General features: G+C 47.6%; 1 protein-coding gene across 1 annotated transcript; it reads left to right on the forward strand.

The window, feature by feature from the left end:
- The first annotated feature begins 109 nt into the window (after nucleotides 1–109).
- SYNE4 (spectrin repeat containing nuclear envelope family member 4) lies at nucleotides 110–18,398 on the forward strand. Its single transcript, XM_087940216.1, has 12 exons — nucleotides 110–387; nucleotides 2,020–2,170; nucleotides 4,881–5,057; nucleotides 5,764–5,901; nucleotides 7,050–7,244; nucleotides 8,190–8,460; nucleotides 10,263–10,339; nucleotides 12,136–12,211; nucleotides 13,134–13,291; nucleotides 14,773–14,928; nucleotides 15,896–15,951; nucleotides 17,701–18,398. The coding sequence occupies exons 1-12, from the start codon at nucleotides 257–259 to the stop codon at nucleotides 17,918–17,920; spliced, it is 1,806 nt and encodes a 601-aa protein (XP_087796342.1). The 5' UTR covers nucleotides 110–256; the 3' UTR covers nucleotides 17,921–18,398.
- Nucleotides 18,399–19,550: the final 1,152 nt, after the last annotated feature.

Consider the following 19,550-nt stretch of genomic DNA (forward strand, 5'->3'; position numbering starts at 1 on the left):
TATTGTCGAAGTTTGCCTAAAAAGCCTGCTTTTCTCTTAAGAGCTCTTCTGAGGCTGGCTTCTTTCTTTCCTTCACTTTTTCTTTCCTTTCGTTTTTTGAAAAGGATTCTCCAGATAAGGCTGGCGAGAGGATTTTGCCTTCTTCCAAGCCAGCGGGAGCAAACCGGAGGCCTTTGGGGTCTTCTCCAGCCCTCAGACACCTCCAGGGGAGTTTGGGGGCATCTTCTGCAACGGAGCCACCAGGCCAACAACTGGGATGCAGGGAGGAGTTGTGAACGTGGATTTTTTCCCGGAGAAGCGGGGATGCCACAGGTGGTCCGGCGAGCTGAGGATGCCAGTAAATGCTGCTTGCAACTTTTGCACGGTGACTGTAGAGAAACGGACCAGGTGAGGGGAGTGAACTTCTTAGAAGGACAGAAAGTCCTTGTTTAGCAACCACCATTGGACCGACAGTTGTTAAGTGAAACGGTCACTAAATGAATAAATCGCCTGACTGGAGTGGTGCTTTCCTTTTCCTCACTCCTGTGCCCTTGGGAGTGCTGGGATAACTAGCAAGAAGGAAACGAACGTTTGGGTTTACATTCATTGGAGAGAAAGGGACTGTAAGAGAGTAAGCAGGCACCAAATGTGGAATAGTCATAGAAAGGAATGTGCTTTTGGGGGATTCTGAAAGGCTCCTAAAAGTGGCTTTGGTGCCAGGCCTGGGCTTAATATGCTTTTCTGGATGAGAAGGGCTGCCACGCAGTGTTTGAATACCTGCTTTCAAGTCCAGGCTGTCTGATTTTATTTATGCTTTTAATTATTTTATCTTGGATTGGATTGTGTAAAGCCGTCCAGAATGGTTGGAGTGCGTGGCTGTAATAAATGCGGTGCACGAAATGAATTGTGCTAGAAACAGTGGCAAGGCTTTCTAAGTTTATGCCTGCACATCCATCAGCCGATTTTCATACTGAGCTGACAGAGCGTGGATGAAATTACCTTGAGAAGAGTATACGGAGGAGAGAGAGAGAGAGAGAGAGAGAGAGAGGATGGTAGATAGATAAGATGGATGATCAATAGATAGATGAGAGAGAGAGAGAGGGGGTGTGTGGCTAGGTGATAGATAAAAACAAATAGATGATAGATGGATAGATAGATGGATGATAGATGGATAGATAGATAGATGGATGGATAGATATAGACAAGAGTGGATAGATAGAGAGGCACATACAGAGAGATAAATAGATGATGGCTAGATGCTAGATAATAGACTGATGATAGATAGATGAGATCGATAGATATGGATAGATAGATGATAGATAGATAGATAGATAGATAGATAGATAGATAGATAGATAGATAGATAGATAATATATAATAGATAGATATGGATAGATAGATGATGGCTAGATGATAGCTAGATAATAACAGATGATAAATAGATGAGATCAATAGATTAGATAGATAGATGATAGATAGATAGATAGATGATAGATAGATAGATAGTTAGATAGATAGATGATGGCTAGATGATAGCTAGATAATAACAGATGATAGATAGATGAGATCAATAGATTAGATAGATAGATGATAGATAGATAGATAGATAGATGATAGATAGATGATAGATAGATAGATAGATAGATAGATAGATAGATAGATGATGGATAGATAGATAGATGATAGATAGATAGATAGATAGATAGATAGATAGATATGGGTAGATAGAATGTTTGGATGGATGTTTGGATAATCAGATGGACGGATGGAGGGTAGCTGGAGGAGATGGACTGACAGATAGATGCACCTCGTCTCTCTGAATGCCTTCCCTTTCCTGATCCCTCTTCTCTTTGGGGAGGGCACCTTTTAAGAGCCCCCCCCCCCCGTCTGTTGCTGGACGGATGTTCCTGACACAGGTGCCTCTGCCTTCCCAGACAGGAAATATTCCTGTCCCGTTTCATTCAGGAGGAAAGAAAGAATCGGGGCTGGGTGGAGGTGGGGGCATCCATCTCGGTCTTTCATGCCCTGCCTTTCCCTCAGGGAGGAGGAGGCCTGGGCCCTACAGAAGAGCCTTCAGGACGGCGTCTTCCGCTTCCAGGACTGGCTCCAGGCGGCTGAGACGGTGGCCGCCTCCCCCAGGTCCTCCCAGGTCTCCTACGCCGGCTCCAAAAAAGAGCTGCAAAGGTTCCGGGTAAGCAGAATTCTGCTCCTTCTTCCGGATTTTATGTTATTTATTAGATTTTGTTTAAGAAGAGTGGTGCGGTGGCCTAAAAGACAGAGCTCTTGCATCACAATCAGGAGGCTGTGAGTTCGATCCTAGGTAGAGGCAGATATATTTCGCTCTCAGGGCACAATGAGAATATATATGCTGAGAAAAACTCCGCCCTGGCAACAGGAAGGGCGTCCGGCCAGTAAAAAAATCAACTACATTCAATTGCCCCGCAAGGGATTATGGGGTTGTTAAATGATGATGATGATTACATTTGTTTAATAAACACCCTGGCTGCTGTATTTTTTTTGGGGGGGGGGTCATTTGTTTTGGCCTTTTCAGTCTTTCAGTTTAGGAAAACCCAAAATACATTAAAAAATATTTTTAAAAGAAAAATGTATTTCTAAAACGATTCTTAAAATTAACTGTGCACTAAGTACATTTTTAAAATTAAAAATAGTTTAAGGAAGGAATCCTACGAAATCTTTGTGCTTCTTCCCCGTTTTCCCTGGTAGCTCTCCGGATCTGTGGAGATCCCCGAGATAAACGCAGCTCTTTCGATGGGCAAAATAAAAATAAAAATCACATCACAAGGAGCCAAAAGTCACAGGAAACAAATGTGGCATTGAGAGGCCCGGGTACACCTTCGTGGGACAAGCAGGGGGTGAACAGAGGCAGCTTTGTGCTCTGAATGTGTCTGGCGAGGCGTGAAATCTGAATCGAAAGGCAAGAAAGAGGCGGCAAACCCAAGGGCCCTAGAGATAGAAATAGGAGACCAAGGTTGGAAGGGACCTTGGAGGTCTTCTAGTCCAGCCCCTGCTCAGGCAGGAGACCTGGACAAGTAGTGTCCAATCTGGGAACTTTGAAGACAGGGACTTCAACTCCCAGAATTCCCCAGGCAGCAAAGCTGGCTGGGGAATTCTGGGAATTAAAGTCCACAGATCTCAGAAACAGACAAGGTTGAAGAATAATACCACGCTAACTTTGTATATTTAGACTTTTGTAATATTGCTGTCATGCCCCTGTTGGAATCTGATTCGGAGGGGGAGGCTGAGCAGCTGACAGGTAGCGGGAGTGTGGCTCCATTGGCTGTGGAGGAAACTGGGGAAGGGCAAAGCCCGGCAGAGCAGAAGAGACGGAGAATAGGGGAGAGGAAGTTCGGAGGAAGAGCCAGGCCCACCCCCTCTTCATCCTAGGGGACGCAGGGAGGAACGGAGAAGGGAGCAACGTGGGTCGCGTGGCTTACGGGGGAGGAAAGGGCCCTGATTCCCTTCATTAGCTGCAGCTGGGAACACAGGGTTTAAAAAGGGAAGTTGCACGCAGTTGGGAGGAAATCGTGAATTTATCTGGTATCGTCAAGGCTTATCTGGGTTCCTGGCATCTTCCCAACTGTGTGTGTTTTGCAGGCCTTTCAAGTCTGCAATTCCTTCTCCTGCCCTGTCAAGTTAATTACTGCAGCCTGGTTTGTTTGGATTTTTATGTACAGTTTGTATTTACTTTGTTTTCGGACTGAATTTCCTCCACTTAAAGGCTGTTCCTGGGAGAGTTTTTCTCCAGCTGAAGGTAACCTGGACATTTGGGGCCAAGTTGGAGATAATAAAGGGACTCTTCTTACTTATTGGGCTGTGTTGCCTTTGTGCCACACCCCTTTTGGGTCATCACAATTGCATTTATATTATTTTTTTCTTTTAATATTGAAAGCTGCTCAGAGTTGGCAGCTGGTAAGATGCTGGCTGGGGAATTCTGGGAGATGATGTCCACAGGTCTTAAAGTTTCCAAGGCTGGATACCGCCTGATTGGACACTCTGCACTATAAGCCAGTCCTTGACTTACAAGAGTTCATTTAATGACCATTCAATGTTACAACGGCACTGAAAAAAGTGACCATTTTTCACGCTCACTTTGTAGCAGCCCCTTGATTGTATGATCAAAAATTCAGGTGCTTGGCAGATGACTCATACTTGCGACTGTTACTTATGACTCGTACTTACGACCGCCGGGTTCCCAAGGTCATATGACCCCCTTTTGTGGCCTTCGACAAGCAAAGTCAATGGGGAAGCCAGATCTACTGAAGAACTGGGTGACTAAACTTATCAAATGCAGTGATTTACTTAACAACTGGGGCGAGAAAAGTTGTAAAAACAGCAACAAAACTCGCCTAACCAATACTTCACTTAACAACACAAATTTTGGGCTGGATGGCAGGTCGTAAGTTGAATGCCTGTACCATTCCAGACACATTGCTGTCCAATCTCTTCTTGAATACCTTCCAGGGATGGAGCGCCCAATATTTCTGGTGGGAAGCTGTTCCGCAGGTTAATTATTCGCATTGTCATACATTAAGTAAATAGATTAAAAACAATGTTTTTGAAAAAGCAAACCTAATAGGTTGGTGGAGGAACGATGTAGAAGGGATGTGGAACCGGGCTGGGATTTAAATTTTGTAACAACCGGTTCGGTGGGCGTGGCTTGGTGGGCGTGGCCATGTGACTGGGTGGGCATAGATTCTTTGAGGGAGGCCAGCGCCCTCATAACAACCAGTTCTATAGAACCGGTGTGAACCAGTAGAATCCCAGCCCGCTGATGCGAACTAGAAAGTTTGCACTAAATTCCCGGGGTCCAACCAGCTATATTTGGGCAAACTCTTCCACGCGGCTGATCTGGGATTTTATTTTTTTCCTCCCTGGCCCAGGCATTGCAGAAGGACATCTCGGAGAAGGTATGGCCTTTGGAGTCCTTGAACAGGCAGTACTGCCAGCTGGTGCGGACGGGGAGCATGGGTCCACGCCTGAAGTCCTCCGTGCAGGAGGTCAACCGGCGCTGGGAGGAATTGCGAAGTCGAGCGGCTGCTGTTTCCAGGAGGCTTCAGGTGAGCCTGGCTTGGAAGAGGTGGAGGATTCTCCCTGGTGCCAAGGGTTGGTCCCTGCCAGCTCTGGATTGGGGGTCATGTTTGGGTGGCCTTTAGGGGTAGTGCTGCCCACCAAACCTTGGAGGTCTCTGTGGGGTCCTTGGTGTTCTTTGAACTGGGTTGTTTTTTTTTGCAGACCTTTCACGACCCAACTGGGGAACATCATCAGGGCTAGAAGAGAATGGGGGCTGCTCCTTGCTTATATACATTTCCTTCTAGCACTGATGGTGTTACCTAGTTGGATAATGAAATGTCTGCAAGAAACAACTTAACTAAGAAAACACCAGGGATCCCACAGTCGTTCTCCTCCTCCTCCTCCTCTCCACAAACTACTCCTCCTCCTCTTCTTCTTCTTCTTCCTCTTCCTCTTCCTCTTCCTCTTCCTCTTCCTCTTCTTCTTCTTCTTCTTCTCCTCCTCCTCCTCCTCCTCCTCCTCCTCCTCCTCCCTCTTCCTCCTCCCTCTTCCTCTTCCTCTTCTTCCTCCCCCTCCTCCCTCCCTCCCTCCCTCCCTCGTTGGGTCACGAAACGTCTGCAAGCAAACCACCAAGCTCAGAGAGCACCCAGGACCCTTCATGTTCAACCCTGAGCTTTTCTTCCTTGAAGCCCCTCTTAGCTGGAAGGGGGAGGAGGAGCAGCGCGTTTTCATGTGCTCTGGGTTCCCCCTCAGCATTTTGTCAATCAATGGGAGGAATTTGGGCTGAAGAAGGAGACCATCCAGGTGCGGCTGATGGAACTGGACCTGCGGCTGACCGAAGTGGAGCACTTCTCCGGAGGGACATCGCTGGATAAAATGATACAGTTGCAGGTAAAGTGGATTCTGTGTCCGTCGGAACGATAACCAGGTGCTTCTCTGCTCACCTTTGCTGGTTCCTGGGTTGTTGTTTTTTTTCCCCTAAAGGTTCATCCAATTTTTCTAGGATCTGGAATCCTCAGCTGGAATTTAGCATCCTTCAGAACAGGGGCCTCCCACCGTGACAACTTTAAGGGAGTTCTGGGAGCCTTAAAGTTATTTATTCATTTGTTTGTTTATTCAAGCATGCATTTGATAATATACAGTATGTAAGTATAAACATGATTAATTCCCTCAACACCGTCCAACTATTTACGAAGTCTGCACTACTATTACTATTAATCTTCTCATCACTCCTTATCACCCACCCCCTCCCACTTGTGACGGTCTGACTGTAACTTTGTCGCTTGTATCCTTATGATTTATATGGTCTGTTTCCTGGTATGATTTGATTGCTTATTATACGCTATGACTATTATTAAGTGTTGTACCTGATGATTCTTGAGTCTTGATGAATGTACCCTTTCTCTTATGTACACTGAGAGCATTTACACCAAAGACAAATTCCGGGTGTGTCCAATCACACTTGGCCAATCAAGAATTCCATTCTATTCTATTCTTATTCTTATTCTTATTCTTATTCTATTCTTATTCTATTCTATTCTATTCTTATTCTATTCTTATTCTATTCTAAATGATTATGAATACATGAAATAAATACGAATAAAAAGGAACATTAGGACAGGGATGGTAGGCACAGCCCCTTACAGACCTCTTAGGAATAGGGGTGAGGTCAACAGTAGACAGTTTAAGGTTAAAGTTTTGGAAGGTTTGGAGAAGAAACCGCAGGTTGAGGTAGAGGATTCCAGGCATTGACCGCTCTGTTGCTGGACTCCTATTTCCTGCAATCCAGTTTGGTGCAGTTGACCTTGAGTTTGTATCTATTGTGTGCTCGTGGGTCATTGAGATTGAAGCTGAAGTAGGATTAGGAACTTGGCACTGAACAAGGAGGAAAGTGGCTTCTCCCATCGGCGGGTTCCCAAACTCCAGGTGGGATTGGCGGTTTGGACCCAGCAGAGGGGCTGGATGAGGTGAAGATGTTCCATGCAGAACGCTGACCGGGGTCCCCCTGCCCTTGTTTGGTCCTCCTCCTTGATGTCCAGGCGTTCCAGCAAGACGTCCAGACCAACACGGAACACGTAGATCACCTCGTGGTCTGCGCCGAGAACCTGATCCAGAAGAGCCAGCCGGAGGATGCTGAGATCTTGGAGGAAGACCTGAAGGAGCTGATTGGGTTCCACCAAGAGGTCCTGTCAAGGGTGTTCCAGTTCCAGCGGCGCCTGGTCAGCATGAGGCTGGTACGTTAGACATCTTCACGTGAAGGGTTAATCTTCCTGTTCTTCTCCTCCTCCTTTCTTCTTTCTTCCTTCTTCTTTTCCTTCTTCTCCCTTCTTTTCCTTTCTCCTTCTCCTCCTTCTCCTTCCTTCTCCTTCCTTCCTTTTTCTTTTCTTTCTTCTTCTTCTGGTCCTCCTCCTTCCTCCTTCCTTTTTCTTTCTTTCCTCCTCCTCCTCCTCCTCCTTCCTTCTTCTTTTCTTTCTTCCTTTCTTTCTTTCCTCCTCCTCCTCTTGCTCCACCTCCTCTTCCTCCTTTCTTCTTTCTTCTTTTCTTCTTTATCTTCTTCTCCTCCTCCTCCTCCCCTTCTTTCTTTCCTCCTTTCCTCCTTTTCTTTCTTTCCTCCTCCTCCTTCTTTTCCTTCTTCTCCTTCTTTCCTTTCTCCTTCTCTCTTCTCCCTTTTCTTTCTTTCTTCTTCTTCGTCCTCCTCCTTCCTTTTCTTTCTTCCTCCCTCCTCCTCCCTTCTTCTTTCTTTCTTCCTTTCTTTCCTCTCCTTCTACCTCCTCTTCCTCCTTTCTTCTTCTTCTTTCTTCTATCTTCTTCTCTCCTCCTCCTCTTCCTCCTCCTTCCTCCTTTCTTCTCCTCCTCCCTCTTCCTTCTTTTCTTTCTTCTTTTTTCTTCTTCTTTTCCTTCCTTCTCCTCCTTTCTTCTTTCTTCTTTCTCTTCTTCCCCCTCCTCCCTTCTTCCTTCTTTCCGTCCTTTTTCTTCTCTTCCACTGATACCACTTCAGCCATCGAGGGAAGTCTTACCATCACTTTACAATGCCTTGGTAAGACCACACTGGGAATCTTGTGTCTAGTTCGGGTCTCTGCGAGGGAGTTGAACCGGAGAGCATTCCCCACATGCCCAGAGGGCTGCTTTGGGCCACAGAGGATGAGGACGCTGTCTGCGCATGTCCATCCTGTCTCCAGGTCTTCGAGAACGAGTGGGAGTCGGACCGAGACAGCGACGTGGCATCGGACTGCTTCACGGAAGGATCGCTGGCGTTTCACACGGGGGACCCTGAGCCCGCTGCCCTGGTCCCCGAGGCTCTTTGGGGCCACTCTACCCCAAAACCAGCCCGGTGTTCCAGAGCTCCCATCGGGGACTCCTCGGCTGCAGATCTGGAGTGGGACCCCTCGGTGGACGTGGGGGGGTCCACCTCGCAGGACGAAGACTCGTCGTATTACAGTGCCGTCGTGGGTAGGTGGGGGCCGTGAGGAGCCGGGTATACCTGTTCTTTTCAGGTGGGCCACGATTACAGCGTTAATCATTGTTCAAAGCAGAGGGGGTCTTCAGCCGGTTCGGACCAGTTCTAGAGAACCGATAGCGGAAATTGGGAGTAGTTCGGAGAACCGGCCAATCCCCCGCCAACCCCATCTCTTCTCTGCCTCCCATCGAGTCCCAGCTGATCGGTTGGGTCTCCTTTGGTTGCCCTGCACAGGAGAACGGAGCTGGAAAGCAGGTTAGTGGGGTGGGGAGGGAATGGGATTTTGCAGTATATCCTTCCCCTGCCACCCCCACCAAGCCACGCCCACAGGACCGGTAGTAAAAAAAAATTAAATCCCACCAGTGGAAACTCAAAGTTACAACGGCACTAAAAAAAGTGATCATTTTCACACTTATGATCATCGCAGCATCCTTGAACATCACCGATTCAGAGGCTTGGCAACTGGCATGGACTTATGACGGTTGCCATGTCCCGATGATCCTGTTTTTGCCACCTTCTGACAAGTAAAGCCGATGGGGAAGCTAGATTCTCTTCACCACCGTGTTACAGGTAGTCCTCGACTTAACGGCCACCCACGAGCCCCAGATTTCTGTTGTTAAGGGAGTTTGGCGCCCATTTCACCGCCTTTCTTCCCACCGTCGTTACGTTAATCACTGCCGTTGTTCAATCTGGTTTCCCCTGTTGACTTTGCTGGCGAGCAGGTCGCAAAATGGGATCGCATGACCGCCGGGACACTTGCAACCGTCATAAATGTGAGTCAGTGGCCAAGCATCTGATCATTTGAAGCTGCAAAGGTCGTAATGGTGGAAAAACATAAGTCACCTTTTTCAGCGCCTTTGTCACATTGAATGGCCACTGTTGCACGTCAAGGTCTACCTGTGCTAACTTAACAACGGCAGCGATTCACTTCACAGAGAGGTCATAAAATGAGGCAAAATCCACTTAACAACGGTCTTGCTTAGCAATAAGGGCTCAGTGGCAGTCGTAAGCCAAAATCTCTCTGTCCTTTTATTTTGATATGAAATTAGAATAAGTGTGAAGACCCAAAGCGTGACACAAAAATAACACAGTCACAGAAGTAAAATAAATTCCCTTTAATGCCTCCAACTTGGCCCCCAATGTCCAGTTATCCTCGGCGGGAGATCAAACTCTTCCAAAAACAGTCTACAAAGGGAAGAAATGCAGTCCGAACCCAAAATACAACTATATTAGAAATAAAAAACCCAACACAAACCACGCTGAAGTAATTACATGACAGGCCAGGATGATAAATTGCAGACTTCCAAAAGATAACGATGCACCCACAGTTGGGAGGACGCCAAAAGTGCACGTTTTGCTTCCAGCAAGGTGCTGTGTGCAAATGCCCCTCTTATATCCTGTTCTCCCAGCTGCAACTAATGAAAGGGATCAGAGCCTTTTCCTCTCCCGTAAGCCATGTTGCTCCCTTTTCCGTTCCTCCTTGTGCGCCCTAGGACGAAGAGGGGGTGGGCCTGGGTCTTCCTCTGAAGGCCCAGCCGGACTGTGCCCTTCCCCTGTTTCTTCCACAGCCGCCGGAGCCACACTCCCACTCCCTGTCAGCTGCTCGACCTCCCCCTCAGAATCAGACTCCATTAAGGGCATGACAATAAGGTTGGATAATTTCTCCCCGTCACACACAACATTTGAGTGTCTTCACGGCAGAGATCTCTCCAGCCCCCTCCCCAAAGTGCTTAGATTCTGCCCTTCTGCCCATAAATTGGAAGTGGGAAAAAGTGGATTTTTTTCTGTCTCGTAGGCCTCAGCCGGGGGGACCATCTTCGGCGGAGGAGCCGTTCTTGGCGCTGGAGCTGGGGCAGAACAGAAGACTTTTCAGTGAGTATTGGACAGGAGCGGTATTCGACCGGTTTAGCCTGGTTCAGATGAACCGGTAGTGAAAAAACAAACAAACCGGTATTTCCGACGATCAGCTGGGCGACGATCGGCTGTGCCGTGCGATTTAGGTTAGCCAGAAAAAAGGAAATCGTTGGATGTCTTGCTTTGTAGTTCAGTGGTCGCCAACCGGTGGGCCAGGGACCACTGGTGGTCCACGAGAAAATTTTGGTAGTCCGCAGAGAAATGCCCCTCCCAAAGCAATTAATCCAGGCTGTGCGGGAACACAAGGCTGCGCCACCCACCTGCTGGCACCCACCCTTCGGCCGAGTGCAGACCTTACCTTGAGTAGCGCCATGCAAGCTGGAACTGGAAGGTGAGCCCAACAGCAGGGGAGGGAAATCCATCCCCGGGGTGGCTTGCCCTGGCCCGGTGGCAGAAACGAATCAGGGTGACCAGACGTTGCTTTGTGGAAGAGAAACGCTCTAGTTTGGCCAGGACTTGCCTTTCAAAAAGGCAGGTAGACTGCCACTGATGGGGGAGGCTTCCTGGGACAAATAATCTATTTGCAGGTGGTCCACCGACTTGCAACCGTTCATTTAGTGGCTGTTCAAACTTACAACGGGACTTTAAAAAGTGGCAGGACCTTTTTTCACACTTACGACTGTTTGCAGCGTCCCCTCCATGGGGAAGCCATATTCACTTAATGACCATGTGACTCAGTTAACAGCTGCAGAGATTCACTTAACAACTTGGGGCAAGAAAGGTCGTAAAATGGGGGCCCAAACTCACTTAGCCAATGTTTCGCTCAGCAACAGAGATTGTGGTCGTCAGTTGAGGACAGACTGCCTTTATTATTTATCTGAGAAATAAATGTATAAAGCTGCCCAACTCACATACTCCAGGCAGTTTACAACATCCTTCCCAGCAGGTCCTCTTTCCTGCAGTTGCAACGCAACTCCAATCAATCAATCAATCAATCAATCAATCAATCAACCAATCAATCCAGGCAGTGATTCGCTCATGCTTAGCCACAGAAATGCTGGGTTCAATTGCAGTCGTACGTCGAGGACTGCCTTGCAAACCAGCTGTCCAGCTGTGGAGCTCTTGGAGGATTGTGGTGGTGAGGAAACCTAGGTGCCCCTTTCTAAGCGTGTGCTTGGCGTGTTCGCCGTTGTCATGTCCCTGATGGAGACTGACTCTGAGGGAGAGGAGGAACTGCTGACAGGGAGTAGAAGTGGGGCTCCGGCGGTTGTGGAGGAGGCTGGGGAAGGGCAGAGGCCGGCTGGGCAGTCAGAGGAGGACCCGGCCCACCCCCTCTGCATCTAGGACATGCAGGGAGGAACAGAGAAGGAAACAACTTGGCTTGCGAGAGAGGAAGCGGCCATGATCCTCCTCATTGGTTGCAGCTGGGGAGACCAGTATATAAGAGAGACGGTTACAACACAGTGTTGCTAGAAGCAAAGCGTGTTTTATTTGGGGCTGAAGTTATCTTGGTTGGCGTCCTTCCAACAGACTGTGCCTTGTTATCTCCTTGAAGTTGGTAATTACTTATCCTGGTTCGTTGTGGAAATTTCTTCATTGTAGTTTGTTTTGGTTTTTTATTTCACTCCTATCTGCTCATTAAGTTCGGACTGCATTGCTTTCTTTTGAAGACTATTTTTGAGTAAGTTTTATCTCCAGCTGAGTATTATTGAACAGTGGGGCCAAGTTGGAGGCATTAAAGGACATTTATTTGGATTTTGTTACGTTTGTGTTACGCTCTGGGTCATCACACCTGTCCTCTGCCTATCCTGCAGGTGCAGAGCAGTTTCCCAGAGGAGGGGCAGCCCTGCAGCTGCCCAGGGTCTCATCCGATGAAGACAGATGTTTTGGGTGAGTTCAGGAATGTTCTTTGCGGTCCCTGCCATTTCCCTTTTTTTAAAAAAGGGAGCCATGTCAAACATTTAAGTCCCCGCTTTCGGGTTCCTGCAAATGTCGGTGTGTTGTTAGCTGTTGACCGGCTCCCCAAATGATGTACAGCGTGAAGACTCTTTTGAGTAAGCAGCAGGAATTAAAATCCACCTGGAACCTGACCGTTTTTATATGCGGACATTTTAACCATGACACCACAGGGGTCTTAGTCCTTCAGTCAGTGTATTTTATTTTGCTATTTATTACAAAACGGTCTTTAAAGTAGGTCAGTCTTGCAGGAGGGCGGAGGAAGCGCCAAGAAATATATCCACTGCTAAGTTTTCTAATTACATCAGAGATTCTTTTTATAGGTACCTTCCCCAAATTGGCATCCGGTGGGTATCAGTGCCCAGAATCCCTCAGTCGTTAAGCAAAACAATTGCCCAAGAAAACCATGACAGTTTTTCCTTCGCTTTACGGACTCGTGAAGCTCGTACAAGCAAGGACCGGTTGCCACATTATGGGCATCACTCTGAACAGTGGCGGTCGCTAAACACATCCTGTGTTGGTTCCTCTATTTAGAAATCTCCCTTTCCCACATTTTTTTGCCGGCAGGCCTTTGAAAGCTGCTGGTTTATTTATTTATTTGTAGATATTGATTAATTTTTCTATGCTGCCTACAAGATGACTCTGACTTAGAGCCAATTGGACACTCCTGTTTACGCTGGGATCACAGCATCCATCCTCCACAGCCAACAGTGCGATCCTGCTGTATCTGGAGGTGGAAATTGCTTATAAAGCTTAAACAAGTTTATTTTTCTGATAGTTGCTGAAGATCCTTTGGCTTGCAGGTGGAAAGTTTCATTTTGGGGCCTCTTTCCACTTTGTCGTTCCTTTTGGGTAGGACATCCCACCCCCCAGGAACCAGGAACTGCCCAGCTGCTCACGACGGGGCTCTGCTGCCCACCCCTCGAAGCCACGGGGTTTGATCCCAAACGCATTGAGACCTGGCTGGATCAGAACTGCCAGAACCAAATGGGAATCCCTCCGGAGATCAAAGAGGTATGCTATGTCAGGATTCCGGCAGTTACTCCAATTAAATCACGAGTCTCCGGCCAAACTTCCAAAACTTCAAAAGGATTTATTGGCAGTTCACATGTCTGGCGCTGCCTGGGTGTAGCCAACTCTGAGACACATCATTCATTGTCACCCTTGACCCCGGTTTCCCCCCCACACCCCCTGGGTGTATCATAATTCATATTCTCCAATGGGACACCTCCATAGCCCAGAGTCATCAATCAGGCTCTCCAGTTAGTATTTTGCGTGGCAGAAACTTCAGTCACCTAAAAACTATCTTTGAAAACATTTATGGAATGCACTTTCGGTTTTCAAGCTGCCGCACTGCTCTTTTAAACCCCTTCCCACCCCCTTTCTGCTGGCAACCCTAAAAGGACCATAAAAAGTGTTTTATGAGTTGACACACCATTCATCTGGTGAGACAGAACTTCCAAGGTTGAGTCACTTAGCGAAATTCAGGGCTCAGTTGTGGCCATAAGTCGAGCACCACCTATGTATATATGAACTTTAAAAAAAAACTACAAAAAGGGATAAATAAATACAGTACATTATTTATGGGCTAAAGTTAGCTTGCTACAGCAACTAAATCTATCTAATAATGCAAATGTCAGCTAATGGATGAAATCCTCGTCAGGGCTGGTTTGAGGTCCGTTGAATGAAAGCCAAGAAGTTTTGCACCCACTTGCAAAACCTCAGCTCTGAAGCTTCGAGAGATCCTGGCAGGCGCTGGGAATTATCGGAAAGTTGCGGGGGAGGACATTTTTTTTTTCCTGACAAGGGTCTCATTTTCTGGGGAGAAGCTGGGGGAATCGAATGGACAACCAGGAAGGACAGGAGCAGCAAAGACAAAACACCTGGTATTCCATCATACACGCCCCCCCGATCAGCATTCCAGAAAACTTCCACTCCAACAATAACTTGAGACAGACCATCTTCTCAAAAGTTCTGCTTTATTTTGGGTAATAAACTGGCACATCTGGGGAATCCTGAATCGGAAAGTTCTGGGCTTCCTTGCAATAAGTAAAAACTATACATCCCCCCACTGCACCCCCTCATGGCATCCCATGCTCCAATCGCCATCCGTCCCAACTTGAAACATCCCTTCACCCAGGTGCAGAAATAACATGACCTTGACTTAGAAAAAGAATGCTATTATGTCTAACCACATACGCTCCAAGAAGTTTCCCCCCTCCCATTTTCCCAGGCTCAAGAATGTGGCAGCGTGGAAGCATCTGGTATCAATATGGTGTCCAAAGCTGACACCCCCTGTTATACATCTGAAACAGTCGGGGTGGTTTGCAGTCTGAGATGCTTCCAGCTGACTTTTCACGGGGTTTTATGGTGGGTCCTTTTTTCCTCCTTTCCTCGTTCGGCCAGGTGAGACGGAAAGGTGAGGGCTGAGTGGAATCTCTGGTTTTCGAAACGCTTCGCTTGTGCTACGCTGCTTCTCTTCCTCCATTTTCCAGGACTCCGTAACCCACATGGATAAGCTCCCACCGGCCAAGGAGTTGCAGCTCCCTCTGCAAATTCAGACAAGAGGGCAGAAAATCCACCGATGGTCCAGGAAAAAAGGCAAACAGAACCTCCTCACCGGCCAGTTGTGGTCGGGGAAGGAGCAACGGGTAAGGCCACGTTGATAGCCAAAAGTGGTGGGATCCACATCAGCGACAATTCAGAAATGAAAAAAAGTGAACATGGGCAAGATCTGGCTGGGAGGTCACAGAAGCAATTGGCAAGGATCTCCTGAGCACGTCGAAAGTGCCTTCTCCACCCTTGATAGTCAGCTCCCACTAAGGGAGGGGTCCCCAACAATGGCTAACTTTAAGACTGGTGGACTTCAACTCCCAGAATTCTCCAGCACCAGCAGAGCTTACTCTCTTGCGATCCCTTCCTCTGCCATCTCTCCTCTTTGGGGGAGAGGAGAAAAAGAAACAGACACGGAATTCTGGGAGTTGAAGTCCACAAGTCTTAAAGTAGCCCGATTTGGGGACCACCGCATAAGGAGACGAACACCTCAAAATTCAGCAGCCCAACCGATTATACCATCTCTTTTTTATTTGTTTGTATCCCGTCTTCATTATTTTTACAAATAATTCAAGATGGTGAACATATCCAGCCCACCTTCCTTCCTTCCTTCTCTTTTCTGCACAACCCTGTGAGGTGGGTTGGGCTGAGAGAGAAAGGGGCTAGCCCAAGGTCATCCAGCTGGCTTACGTCCCTAAGGCAGGACTAGAACTCCTGTCTCCCAGTGAATGGCCCAAAGTTACCCAGCCAGCTTTCTGGCCTGAGGAGGAACTAGAACTCCCTGTCACCTGGTGATTGGCACACAGTCACCCCTCCGGTTTTCAGGCCTTGGGTGGGACTTGAACTCACCATCTCCCACTTTCTAGCCCTGGTGCCTTAACCCCTAAAGTTCTCTCCTACCTTAGACCTTTGCTCTGCATTTGCTGGGCTGCAAAAAAAAACCAACAACACAAAAAATCCAGTGTATTTTGAAAAGAAAAAAATAAAAGCAAATGCTGCTTTTAAAACCTGTTTATTTTTTTAAAAAGTTTTGATTTTGTTTTCCTCTTGTGACTCTTTTCCTAGATCTCCAAGACGCTAAATTCCCAGTCAGCAGAAATTATGGTTACTATTGAGAAAGAGTAAGTGGCTTTTTAAGGAAGTTTTTGAGAATAATTGTCTATGGACTCGGCCTTTTTTCAGCCGCTGCGCTGCACAAATTGAAAAAAAAAAGGGGTTAGTTTAACAACCAGGCGTTGTGTGAATGCAACTGGGGATGTCTGTCCCTGCATTCTGGTTGCGGAAGTGTATCAATAGCAGGATTCTGTTAAGATTGGATTATTGGTAATCCTTGGCTTTCGACCACAATTGAGCCCAAGATTTCTGCTGCTAAGCAAGACTCAGTTGTTCAGTGAATTTTGTCCCATTTTGCCACCTTTCCGGCCACTGTCATTAAGTGAATCATTGCCGTTGCCAAGCTAGTTGCACAGTTGTAGAATAGAATAGAATAACAGAGTTGGAAGGGACCTTGGAGGTCTTCTAGTCCAACCCCCTGCCTAGGCAGTAAACCCTACACCGCTTGTAAAGTGAATCCGGCTTCCCCATTGACTTTGCTGGCCATAAAAGAGAGTCGCTTGAACCCTGGGCCACTGCGACTGTCATAAATATGAGTCAGCTGCCAAGCCCCTGAATTTTGACCATGTGATCGTGGGGATGCTGCAACGGTCGTAAGTGTGAAAAACGGCCATAAGTCACTCTTGTCAGTGTCATTGCTGCTTTGAATGGCCACTAAATGAATGGTTGTAAGTCAAGGATACCCATCTGTGTTCAGAGTATCGCAACGTAAATTCAGCACCAGAAAAGTAAACAAAGATGGCTGAGGCTACATTTCGCTTCTTTATAAACACATAAAGTAAATTTTACAATACCAGTTGTAGATTTCTCCAACATGAAGCAAACTCAAACAGAAGCAGACATGTTACCGGTTCAGAGCACAACAGCAACTCAGCTTCAGCTCAGAAACAGACATCAGTTTCACTTTAGTTCAGCAGACAAGCAAGTTAGTTTCTCTTTCACTTTAGAGCTGAGCACAGAACAGAGATAAACCATACCCAGATTGTCTAAGTTTCAGCCCTCAATTCATGTGATGACCCAAAGGGGCGTGGCACAAAGGCAACACAGTCACATAAGTAAGAAAAGTCCCTTTAATATCTCCAACTTTGCCCCCAATGTCCAGTTAGCTTCGGCGGGAGAAAAAACTCTCCCAGGAACAGCCTTTAAGTGGAAGAAATTCAGTTTGAAAACAAAGTACATACAGACTGTAACTAAAAATCCAAACAAACCACACTGCAGTAATTAACTGGACAGGGCAGGAGAAGGAATTGCAGACTTGAAAGGCCGACAAACACACACAGTTGGGAAGACACCAGGAACCCAGATAAGCCTCGACAATAAAAGATAACTCACAATTTGCTTCCAACAACTTTTCTGTGTGTGCTTCCCTTTTTATGCACTGTGTTCCCAGCTGCAGCTACTGAAGGGAATCAGGTCCCTTTCCTCCCCCGTAAGCCCGTTTTCTCCCTGCATGCCCAAGGATGAAGAGGGGGCGGGCCTGGTTCTTCCCCCAAATTCCCTCTCCCCTGCTCTACCTTTCCCGTTTTGCCCAGCCAGACTTTGCCCTTCCCCAGTTTCTTCCACAGCCGACGGAGGAGCCACACTCCCGCTCCCTGTCAGCTGCTCGGCCTCCCCCTCCGAATCAGATTCCGACAGAGGCATGACAGTTCAGCTCTCGTTGGCTGACCTTGTTAAGTAAGCTCTATTCCAGTTCATGAGTATACTGTGACAGTCTGAAATCTAAGCTTGAACCCGTCTCCCTCTTCTTCTCCCTTCAGATGTGACCTGCAGCTGCCCAGAGAGATTTCTACCCAGTCTCAGAAGCTGTGCAGAGCCTCTGTCCTCTGGCTGCTCATGACTACGACGTTTGCGGTGCTGGTGTGGTTGCTGTGCCAGTCCTCTTTCCTTCCCCTCTCCCAGCCCCGCTGCCTCCAGACCAACGGCTTTGCCAAATCCTTCCACCTCATGCTAAAATACGAGGGTCCACCCCCCACGTAGAGGATGTGGGAGAACGGGGACACCGCAATCGACCAAGGTCGAGAGTCCTGTAGGGGAAACTGGGCTGCTAGGAGTCGGACCGGCTTCTTCTGGACTTCCAAGAAGTTGGGTTCCTTGTGCCCACATTTGCTCAGATCCAGAAGATCCCCTCCAGCTACCGGAAGATAGCTTGGATTTAGGCCTGGTGAACCACCTTGGTCCCAGTGCAACGATGTGGTGGACTGTTCAGCAAAGTAAGATCATCCATCCGGGCAAAGAGGCAGGACATTCACCTGTGGCCCCGACTGCTCAGGTGGCATCTACTGACCTTTGGAGAAAGCAGCTTGTATGAAGCTCCAGCAAGATCTTCTCTGCGGCACTGAGCAGATTTCTCAAGAGATCTATTTTGGGTGGGTGGATTATGGGTACTTTTGTACATGGGCTACCTGTTTTGTACCTTTCGCGCCTGCTATTTTCTAATAAAAAAGGGAGAAAGGTGGTTGGTTGCAGCAGGTAGATGATGTGATCCAAGCTTGATCCTCAAAACAAGACCGCCGCCTACCAGAAACCTCCGAGTACCTGAGAGATCCTGAAGACGCAAGGATGGAGTTTGTCAACCATGGCAACTTTAAGACGAGTGGACTTCAACTCCCAGAATCTCCCAGCGATTCTCAGAATTCTGGGAAATGGAGTCCAGGCATCTTTTAGAGTTCATTAGCAGCTGGCAGGAATTCTGGGAGTTGAAGTCCACAGGTCTTAAAGGGGCCCTAGTTCCCCCACTCCTGATTTCATGAACTCCCAGCTAAGACCTCTCAGCAAAAGCTGAACGAGATAAGAGACGCGTACATGGATTAGTGGGATAGTGGTTTATTTTAAAAATAGTACTGCATTAAACACTCATGGCTTTCTCTCTCCAAAGACATATTCACAATTTCAAAATAAATTAATTAGTCATCTTCCCCCTCCTTCACCAGCCCACCCCATTCTTCAGATTGGATCTCCAAGGGAAAGAAAAACGTGATTGGATGCTTCCCAACAGGGTCACCGCAGTGCAGAGAAATTCAGAAATCGGGAAGGGGAAGAAATTGGAAGGCGGTTTTGGGTGGGTGGACAAGACCAGGCAATCTGTGTTTCTTTGGGCCCCCAAATCTCTTGGGAGGCAGGAAGGGACCGAAGCTGGAGACTTAGAAGATGCTTTGGATGAGAGATGAAAAGAAAAAAAAAACTGACACTTTTCCGTCACGCGTTATCCCAGAGGTCTCCAAACTTGGTCAACTTTTAAGACTGGTGGACTTCAACTCCCAGAATTCTCCAGCCAGCATAGCTTACTCTCTTGTGTTCCCTTCCTCTGCAACCTCTCCTCCTTGGGGGATAAGAGAAAAAGAAACAGACATGGCTGGCTGGGGAATTCTGGGAGTTGAAGTCCACACGTCTTAAAGTGGCCAAGTCTGGGGACCCTTGCATTGCCCCCCCAAAAGCAAGGATGAAACAGAAGTTTTCTGCTGTGTCACGTTAGTTACTTGATCAGGTCTCGAGGTCTTCTGCGTGGCACCCATGCCATGTTGAGGGCCAACACAACCGCCCCAAAGGAGTCACAATCCAGCCAGTGAATACTGAGTGCCAACTACCCACGTGGGAATTTTTAATGGGG

Source organism: Pseudonaja textilis, chromosome 10 (assembly GCF_049901715.1).
Source record: "Pseudonaja textilis isolate UNSWEBS1 chromosome 10, rPseTex1.2, whole genome shotgun sequence".
In the NCBI taxonomy this organism is placed as follows: domain Eukaryota; kingdom Metazoa; phylum Chordata; class Lepidosauria; order Squamata; family Elapidae; genus Pseudonaja; species Pseudonaja textilis.

Bases quoted from the DNA above. Each gene is read 5' to 3' on its own strand.
- SYNE4 (XM_087940216.1), top strand. From the start codon at position 257: ATGCAGGGAGGAGTTGTGAACGTGGATTTTTTCCCGGAGAAGCGGGGA. The intron at 388-2,019 runs GTGAGGGGAGTG...CCTTTCCCTCAG, and splicing joins ACTGTAGAGAAACGGACCAG to GGAGGAGGAGGCCTGGGCCC. The intron at 15,952-17,700 runs GTAAGTGGCTTT...TTCTCCCTTCAG, and splicing joins ATGGTTACTATTGAGAAAGA to ATGTGACCTGCAGCTGCCCA.